The sequence below is a fragment of the Zeus faber genome (genome assembly GCF_960531495.2).
Source record: "Zeus faber genome assembly, chromosome: 15".
NCBI lineage: Eukaryota > Metazoa > Chordata > Actinopteri > Zeiformes > Zeidae > Zeus > Zeus faber.
The window spans coordinates 25611161-25620919 of record NC_137194.1 but is presented as its reverse complement, the minus strand read 5'-3'; the positions used below and the strand labels follow the sequence as shown (position 1 = coordinate 25620919).

General features: G+C 40.2%; 3 protein-coding genes and 1 pseudogene across 4 annotated transcripts; all 4 read right to left on the bottom strand.

Moving 5' to 3' along the window:
• Nucleotides 1-2472: 2472 nt before the first annotated feature.
• On the bottom strand, nt 2473-2849 carry LOC307241621 (histone H2B 1/2-like; annotated as a pseudogene). The gene has a single exon. The product of its transcript is annotated as a histone H2B 1/2-like (transcript).
• Nucleotides 2850-3733: 884 nt separating this feature from the next.
• On the bottom strand, nt 3734-4045 carry LOC307240974 (histone H4; the record flags this gene model as incomplete). The annotated part of the gene is made up of 1 exon (XM_080014904.1): nt 3734-4045. One exon carries the CDS (start codon nt 4043-4045, stop codon nt 3734-3736), a length of 312 nt encoding a protein of 103 aa, XP_079871030.1.
• Nucleotides 4046-4694: 649 nt separating this feature from the next.
• LOC307241788 (histone H2A) lies at nt 4695-5325 on the bottom strand (the record flags this gene model as incomplete). Its single annotated transcript, XM_080016013.1, has 1 exon — nt 4695-5325. One exon carries the CDS (start codon nt 5323-5325, stop codon nt 4939-4941), a length of 387 nt encoding a protein of 128 aa, XP_079872139.1. The 3' UTR covers nt 4695-4938.
• A 3982-nt stretch (nt 5326-9307) lies between these two features.
• Nucleotides 9308-9665, bottom strand: LOC307241291 (histone H2B 1/2-like; the record flags this gene model as incomplete). Its single annotated transcript, XM_080015330.1, has 2 exons — nt 9308-9382; nt 9480-9665. The coding sequence occupies 2 exons, from the start codon at nt 9663-9665 to the stop codon at nt 9308-9310; spliced, it is 261 nt and encodes an 86-aa protein (XP_079871456.1).
• Nucleotides 9666-9759: the final 94 nt, after the last annotated feature.

The window sequence follows — 9759 nt, the reverse complement described above, 5'->3', positions numbered from 1 at the left end:
TCGAGGCCGGGAGCGTTTCCCCCGGATTCTCAAATCATCGCTGTTTCTCCGTGACGAAGGATTTACTCCAAGCGCATTTCCTTCGTCAATTGTCTTTTATTTGAAGAAAAGTCATTGGTGAGTTACTAAAAAGGCTTTGCAGAGACACTGAAGATGTTTGACAAAGCATTCAATGTAAAACTTGTCCTTATATGTTGTAGCTCGTGTGTAAAATGACTTTTAAAGCCACTGGTAAACACACATGTTGAAACCGCCCCAGACAACGAATGAACAACTCTTTCTAGGACTAAACAAATGACATTTATTCTGTTGTTTCACTCAATCTCATACATTACATGTTTGTACCAAAATAAAATGAATCTTTTTTTTCATTGATAATGATTGAACTTTATTGGTTTTACGGCCATGTTGAGTTTGTAGTTTCCCTGCCTGCAGTGAGACCCAACTTGTTGTGTGTGTCCAAGTTCTTCTTTTAATAGTGAATCATTCTCATTTGAATTATTCTGCTTCAACTTTGTCTTCTTTTCTGCAAAGTGCTGTTCACTATTTACATGTGGCCCACATATGAAGCAGGATGTGCTGCTAAATCATCTTCTCATACTTCATCGGATGATGTAGATGAGGCTTTGTGTCTGTTTGAATACTGTGAAGAAGTAAAACAAAAATACATGAATGAATGAAATATGATTTTAAATGAACAGAAAGAACAGAAATAGAAACAAGGGAAACACTTTACAAAGACAGTTTGATCCAAGCATGAAGCTGCTAACCTGGAAGACCTGTTCCACAGGTATGACCATATTTGGTCAAATATAAATTGCATGAACAGGAAATGAAAGGAGGAGTTATTACAATATGATTTGATCTTTTACAGATTACTATATGTATCATGTGTAATTAGCAGGTTTCTCACTCTACATGATAATACAACACATACTGCAAGGTGCTTGAACATACAACTAGTATATGTCGATCTATATTACGAGTGTGAACCAATTTGTAACTAGAATTTATGGTGCAATAAAATACGTGTACTGTGAGAGATTCACCAAATAAACAGAATACATGTAATTTCTTTACTCCTCATAATATATAACTTGTTTCTATGTTCTTTAAGGAATTGAAACCCACACAAAGCCTCATATAACTGTGTGCTTTTTTTTCTTGGTTTTATTATTGTTATTACCTGTACCGGGACCTGAGTACTTTATTTCCTTCCCTTTCATGTATAACATGTCCTGGAATGATAATCAAAATATATCTTCACATACAATAGGAACAAAACTGTTAAATGTATCATGATGTGTTGTTTTGTGTGGGGTCTCTCACATTTTTAACATTGGTTAATATTTGAAAAATCTTGTCGTGTGGGCCGGGCAAGGTGCAACCACTTCCTGCTGCAGCTCGCTGTGCAGGAGCTGCTGTCCTACCTCAGCCGCTGTTGCACGCTGCTCAGGTATAGTTCTAATTGTAATAAAAGTTAACAATGTATCATTAAAACTGCTTAAGAAATATTTTAACTGAATGGAAGATGAAGGGAATGTAAAAGGTTTTGGAAAGAAGGGACGCGAAGGGATGGAGCCCTCGATCGCACACTGTCCAACTGTTATTATTGATTTGTTGTTGTGGCTACGACACTAATCTCAGTGTGTTTCCTCTGCTGTGGTCTGCACTGGCTTCTGGAACTAAACCATAATTCATTCATTCACATCCTTTGTCCATTGACCCATCACACTCTCAAGCAATATTCTGATGTGATGCAGTTGAATACTTCATTGAATTAATACTTTAGTTATCCAGGTAGTTTATAAGTTTTGCGTTTGGGCATTTGATAATTCTGACTTTCTACGTTCATATTATTTAACATTTCTTGATGTAATATGATGTAATAAATAACTGAAAGCCATCACATCTATCAAAACAGATCAAATCTTAAACATTGACCATTTATACAAACAAGAAGGTAAATGCAGATCAGGTAGGTAGAACATTATTTAAAATTAGACGTGTCTGGTTTACGATGTGAAATAAAATGTGCATGTTATAACTCTGCATATGGTGCCCTGTCTGTATAGTAACATCAAATGAGATAAGTACTTAATTTATCCCCTGAAGTGGAAATTCAAGTGTTTTCAGTGGGGAAAGATAAAATGTACAATGTAACAGGAGAATGTACATTAAATAATAATATATAGATTATATACACATGGGCTTACAGTAAGCAATCAAACAGTAAACATTTTATTATTATGTAATGAAAAGCGGCTCAAACGCAAGGCATATAAATATTTAAAACAAATGCAGGAGAAAAGTGTTGCTGTGTTTGTGCAAAGTAGCAGCATGGAAGTAATATTAATAGCAGTGACGGCATTAATAGAATGAACTGATAATAGAATGATGTGGAGATCACTCCTTCTATGACATGTTGGGTGGTCCTGAAAAGGACCGTTGGTTCAGCGCTACAGGCTGTGGTTACTTGGAGCTGGTGTACTTGGTGACGGCCTTGGTTCCCTCAGACACGGCGTGCTTGGCCAGCTCCCCGGGGAGCAGCAGGCGGACGGCGGTCTGGATCTCCCTGGAGGTGATGGTGGAACGCTTGTTGTAGTGAGCCAGGCGAGAGGCCTCACTAGCGATGCGCTCGAAGATGTCGTTGACGAACGAGTTCATGACTACCATGGCCTTGGAGGAGTCCCGGTGTCGGGGTGGACCTGCTTCAGCACTTTGTACACGTAGATGGCGTAGCTCTCCTTCCTGGTCTTTTTGCGCTTCTTTCCACCCTTGATAGCAGTCTTGGAAACAGCTTTCTTGGAGCCCTTCTTGGGCGCTGACTTGGCGGCGAGTTCAGGCATGATGATCATGCAGCAACACACAACACTAATGAAAAGCTCAGGGGCGGTGCTGCTCTATATCACAGTCTAATGCATATCAGCCTCTGTGACTCCCTGAATTTCATTGGCCAGTGCTTGCAACACACGTGGCACGTGCCACTAGTTTTCAAACAGAAAACAAATAGAAGAGGCAGATTGGCGGTTGAAAACAGATGTGCTTGGATTTAACCGTTCCCTGGTTATTTGCCACACCAATGTTACGACCATTCTCATGTATATGCATCACACTTTCATAATATACTTAATATCATACTATAATATGCTATTCATTTTCTGCAACACATTTGAGACCAGATGGGATCTATTCTAACGGATTTATTTCTTACAGAAACACAAAGATTCAATACCATAGTTCCATTCTTCTGTCACCAATATTTATAACTGTTTGTCAGAAGTTATATTTGTTCTTTTCGTGTGTAGCTTACAATCTCATTGTTTTCTGCAACGTGTGCTGCTGTGCATGTTCTGCCTGTTCATTTTAATAGTGCGTGTAGGTGTATCAGCTATATGTAATTCATGGATAAAATATAAACCTTTAAACAAAATTATGTGCATTAAACACTTTCCATTGAGCCTGTGTTTTCCTCTTGGAAATTCTTATGTTGTTATACAACATTTAAGTATGTATTTGTGAGTTGAATTTAACATCAAAAGCCATTTGTCAATATATACAGTGGCATGGAGAAGTTTGTATTTATATGTACACCACCCAAAGCAGTTGCAGCAAAGGGTTTATGAACATTAGGTAAGAAAATCACACATCATTTACACAAGGGGTCAGGCTCCTTTGAGGAGGTTTGTGTGGCCCTGAAAAGGGCCTTTGTTTAATTCAGTTGTTAGAGCAATTAACCTCCAAAACCGTACAGAGTGCGGCCCTGCCTCTTCAGGGCATAGACCACATCCATGGCGGTGACGGTCTTTCTCTTGGCGTGCTCAGTGTAGGTGACGGCATCACGGATCACGTTCTCCAGGAACACCTTGAGAACACCACGGGTCTCCTCGTAGATCAGACCGGAGATACGCTTCACACCGCCACGACGAGCCAGACGGCGGATAGCGGGTTTGGTGATTCCCTGGATGTTATCACGGAGAACCTTGCGGTGACGCTTGGCGCCTCCTTTGCCCAGTCCCTTTCCTCCTTTGCCACGACCGCTCATGTTTGCAGATCGAGTCGAAACAAGCTATAACAACTTCTTGTGTCAGCCTGTTCATTTACAGCTTTCCTGCGGACGTAGAGGAGAGCACACTAGTCCGTGGTGCAAGTCTTGCACATATTGTTTCGTCATCACGCGCCAGAATTCAAAATTGCGCGGGTTTCAGTGACTAAGCTGTCGTGTACGTCTGAAGTACAAAGAGCATTACACAACATTAAACAGTTCTCCTGTCCTTCAGGTTGGACTCTAAATACCACAAAATATAAAATAATGTGTCATTATGACACCACATACACACAGTGTATCAAACTTCAATCAGAATGTAAAGCATTTTAACAGCCATAATTATAAAAATGACAGATGACATCTTAATGACTCCATCAGAATTAAAATAACATTAACAAATGAATAAAGAGATTTATCATTTTTTAGAAGAGCAGTGGAAGTCAGCAGTTTGGGATATGTATCCAAGCAGATGAATAAATCACAAAATCTATGAGTTGAATTGTTATCCCTGTAGTTTAAACATGTTGGTTGCTCCATAAATATCAAAAGTGTTTTCTGGAATAATTGTCATGCCGGAAATCAATGTGTCTTTAAAAAATACTTATTGGATGAGAATATATCTGTTCAGATTTAATAGACTATTGACAATATGTGAAACAAACAAACCACCTTTTCATTTGGAAAAATAAATATTTGAATTCAATATTTCCATCGAACATTCAGACTCCCACAAAATAAAACAGTATAATGAGGTTATCTAACGACACCACTAACTATATTCAGCAGCAGTAATAATGAAAAGAATGAGATTGGATGGAGGATAAGAGTTACTCTCAACAAAGTCGTGGGTGGCTCTTAAAAGAGCCTTTGGATTGTTGAGCAAAATGTGATTATTTTGCTTTGGTGGCCTTCTCAGTTTTCTTGGGCAGGAGAACAGCCTGGATGTTGGGCAACACGCCGCCCTGAGCGATGGTCACTCCGCCCAGCAGCTTGTTGAGCTCCTCGTCGTTGCGGACGGCCAGCTGCAGGTGACGGGGGATGATCCGTGTCTTCTTGTTGTCGCGGGCAGCGTTTCCGGCCAACTCCAGGATCTCAGCGGTCAGATACTCCAGCACGGCCGCCAGGTAGACCGGAGCACCAGCACCGACTCTCCGGGCATAGTTGCCTTTGCGCAGCAGCCTGTGGACACGACCGACTGGGAACTGGAGACCGGCACGAGATGAGCGAGTCTTGGCCTTAGCTCTGGCTTTTCCGCCCTGTTTGCCTCTTCCAGACATGGTTTCAGCTTTTGGCTTGATACAAACAACTAGGAAGTAACCACGCCGCTCTGCAGCGCTTATTTTAAGCCGTGCGGGAAAGATCTCATTGGTAACCTTGCACCCGAAATCTGTGGTCCAATCAGAACAAAGTATACCAGTGAAACGTCACAGCAGCAGTGTGTGAAGGCGTTCTATGTAAGGAGGCTCTGCCCCAGAAGGGCTACGCTCCTAATGTTATACAATCTACCTCTACTCCTCCTCTACTCCTCCTCCTCTACTCCTCCTCCTCCTCTACCTCTACTCTACTTCTCTCCTCCTCTCCTTCTCCTCTACCTCGACTCCTCTCCTCCTCCTCTATCTCTACTCCTCCTGTCCTCCTCCTCTTCCTCAACTCCTCCTCTCCTCCTCCTTCTATACCCCTCCTCCTCGACTCCATTCCTCTAATCCTCCTCTACAAAGTTTCAAAGTAAAAAAGAAAAACCCACTGCAATGGCAGTGTTGGATTTCTTTAACTTTGCTGTAGAACAAAACCAATCCCATTTTTTGAAAGGTGTCATCGTCTAGGTTAACATATGTAAGTTAAGAGACTTCAGTAGACCCTAAACTGAGATATTAACCTTTGAACCCTGCCCAGAGGTCACCTTTGAATCCCTATATCCCAGTAATTAGAAGAGCTACCGAAAGAACTTCAACTGTTCTGGACAGCTCTGGACAGGTACTTTTAGAGGGGTCAACAGGGGGCACCACTTACAGCTGCCTAACATATAATTCAGGGATTTGAAAATTACATCTGTGACCCACTGCATACTATAGGGTGATCTGGTGGCTTTCGAGTTGTTGTTTTTTTTGCATCATTTGAAAGTGGAGAATCGGAGCTTCCAAACAAGGTGTCACTTGTGCAAATCAAGCAAATCTTTTTAAAACTATGACTTGTTAATGACAAGGGTGTGGCAAACCGTGTTTCTGAGATCATCACCTCCAAAGTTTTACCCACACCAGGGTCATTCAGCCAGCTCCCAGAATGCAAATGGGGTTGGCGGACAAACAAAGCCTCATGGCGACTTAACATGCTGCTGAATGGGCCAATCACAAACAGCTCAACAACACACAACTAATTTTGTTTTTTAAAAAAGCTTTTATTTAACAGTAAGAATAAACATGGTTTTTAAAAGTGGAATTATTTTAGAGTTTAAAAGTACGAACAACACAACAACATGTAGAGTCTATCTATATTATGAGTCTCAGAAAATCTGAAATCTGAAAATATGTCACCAACCTCAACGGACTTCATCACGTCATCTACTTTTCCGTTGTAACAACAATGGACGTATCGTCAGTCTCCTGGTGGTTCTTGAAAATATTCCGTTTCATGCTCACATTAAGTTTGAAATCCGCTGTTTTAAAAGTTCTCCAAGTCTGTAGTAATATCAGATTCAGCATCGCTGTCGTTCTCCGCGTCGTCGTCGGAGAACTGACTATGATCGTGGAAAATGAAGTCCAGTAGGCGCTGCTAACACTGACCTGGATCTACCGCACTGGTCGGATTAAGGTCCGAAATATGATTCAGAGCATCCGCCACCCGCTTCACGTAATCCATGACGATACAGAGAAGAAAATTTTCACAGACAAGTGAGACCGAAACAACCCCATGTTGCGCTTTAACCGTCTGTTTACGGAAATGAGGTAGGTGCGTGAGGTGAAGACTTCTTCTTCTTCTTCTTCACTGTTTCACAACAATGGCTCAGTGTGTGTAAAAGTACTACAATATAAATGTTGAATTCTATCAAAACGGTTTCACATTGTGACTTCATATCACATGGAATATGGATGAATGATCTTCACCTGGACCCTCGCTTTAAAGGAAATGAACGATTGGCGTTGTTTAGTGCTGTTCAGCGTTTCGGTAAGGCAACTGCGTTTCCCCATGTAATCTAACTGGAATATATAACTCCACGGTTAAATATTTTTCTACTATTTATATATCAAACTCGGTGTTGAAAATATCTTGACAGATAAAGAAAAAACCCACAATGGAACACGAATCTGGAAAAATCTCATTTTCCTTCAGGAAAGGTTTTGTGAACCTATTTGGCTGCTCCTGGCGATTTTAGAAATGTGCGAGATGGCGAGTCTTGCTGTTGTGGGACAGATGTAAATTCAGACAACGCAGATATATCCCCTGAACAAGATAAACCCTAGTTACACATGCATGTTGTTTTTCACCCATACCTTATTTTCCTTTTTAAGTTTCTAATGATATGACCACCTTACTTGTAGTTTTTGTAGTTGGCAAGGTTTTGAGTTTGAAAGGTTCATAAATATTTGAGAAAATATTACACAATGTATATAATAATTTTTTTTTTCTCCTGTAGAAGCTACAAGTCTGTATGATTTTGACCTTGTTGTAAAGAAAACATGTTTTATTTGCGATGTAAAGCACCACACTACCTACAACCCGAAGTGTAACATCTCTGATTGATGCAGCTCGCTGTTACCATGGAAATGTTGACCGCACTGGCTGATGGGTACATTAAATTTTCAGCCGTGCGCGAAAACTATGAGAATTATATCCAGTTAAATTGTATTTATGAATGAAATTCATGCTGAGGGTCTGACTCTTTATCTCTATTCTTGCCCAACCTTCAATTTAATAGACCTATAAATAGAGAAAAGTGAAACCAGTATCCTGTTTTTATTTCTTTATAAAATGACATTTCAAACCATCCATGCACCCCACACCTCTCCGCAGTGGCGTACTTTTATCAGATTAGTTTTAGTTTACTTATTTGCTCGAAAGTATCTCGAAAGTCAAAGATAATCTCACCATTCAAATAAATTTGGAAAAACGTGTGACACTGACTCCAAAATTCGTTGTTCTTGGTGAAATTTAGGTAAAAAAAAAACAGTGCAGGTCACAAGAGGTTAAAACAATAGCTGTACACATATATTGTGTGTGTGCATATATTACACATATTAACACAATCTACATATAGTGTGTGAAATATTTTAACTAGTGAGCCCAATACAGGCAGGTGGTAGTTACACTAAAGTAATGTACAGATTAAAACATAGTATAGTAATTCATCTGTGATAGTACTAGTAAACATGCTGGTGCAATGAATATGTGTACATCCATATTGTGTAAGTATATCTATAGACTTGAATTGCAGCATAGTAGGGAAAATACCATGCAGTACTTTACAGTAATAACAATATGACTGATGATACAATAATTAGGATAATGTAATAATTGTAATAATTGTAATTGCAACAGTAATATTGGTAATACTGCTAATAATGAAGAATTAAGACTGCTTAAGAAAAAACTTTGACGGAATGGGAGATGTCCAACTGTTTTTATTGATTTATTGTTGTGACTACGACACTAATTTCCATGTGTTTCCTCTGCTGTGGTCTGTACTGTCTGCTGGAACTAACCATAATTCATTCATTCACATCCTTTGTACATTCACCCATCACACTCTTAAGCAGTTTCTTAGTGTGATGCAGTTGAATACTTAATGAAATTAATACTTATTCTGGAAGTGTATACGTAGGTGTTCTGCTTGGGAATTTGGATATTCTGACTTCTTACTTTAAAATTATTTAACATTTCTTTCTGAAATATGATACAATATATAATGCATTTTATTCTTAAAACACTTTCTTAAGAACTCAATGCCATGTACATCTAGTTAAACAGATAAAATATAAAACAATGACCATTTATACAAACAAGAAGGTAAAAGCAGATCAGCGAGGCAGAACATTATTTAAAATTAGATTTGTCTGGTGCATAATGTGAAATAAGATGTGTATGTTATGACTTTGCATATGGTTGAATTAGAGAACTACTTAATTTATCCCCTAGAAGATGACATTCAAGTGTTCAGCATTATTAGAATGAACTGATAATAGCAGAATGATGTAGAGATCACTCCTTCTATGACATGTTGGGTGGTCCTGAAAAGGACCTTTGGTTCAGCGCTTCAGGCTGTGGTTACTTGGAGCTTGTGTACTTGGTGACGGCCTTTGTGCCCTCGGACACGGGGTGCTTGGCCAGGTCTGGATCTCCCTTGAGGTGATGGTGGAACGCTTGTTGTAGTGAGCCAGGCGAGAGGTCTCACCGGCGATGCGCTCGAAGATGTCGTGACAAACGAGTTCATGACTACCATGGCCTTGGAGGAGATCCCAGTGTCGGGGTGGACCTGCTTCAGCACTTTGTACACGTAGATGGCGTAGCTCTCCTTCCTGGTCTTTCTGCGCTTCTTTCCGCCCTTGAGGGCGGCCTTGGCCACGGCTTTCTTGGAGCGCTTCTTGGGCGCGGACTTGGCGGCGAGTTCAGGCATGACAATCATGCAGCAACACACAACACTTGTAAAAAGCTCAGGGGCGGTGCTGCTTACTATACTGTATAACACTCTCGTGCAAAGCAGCCACTGTGACTCCCTG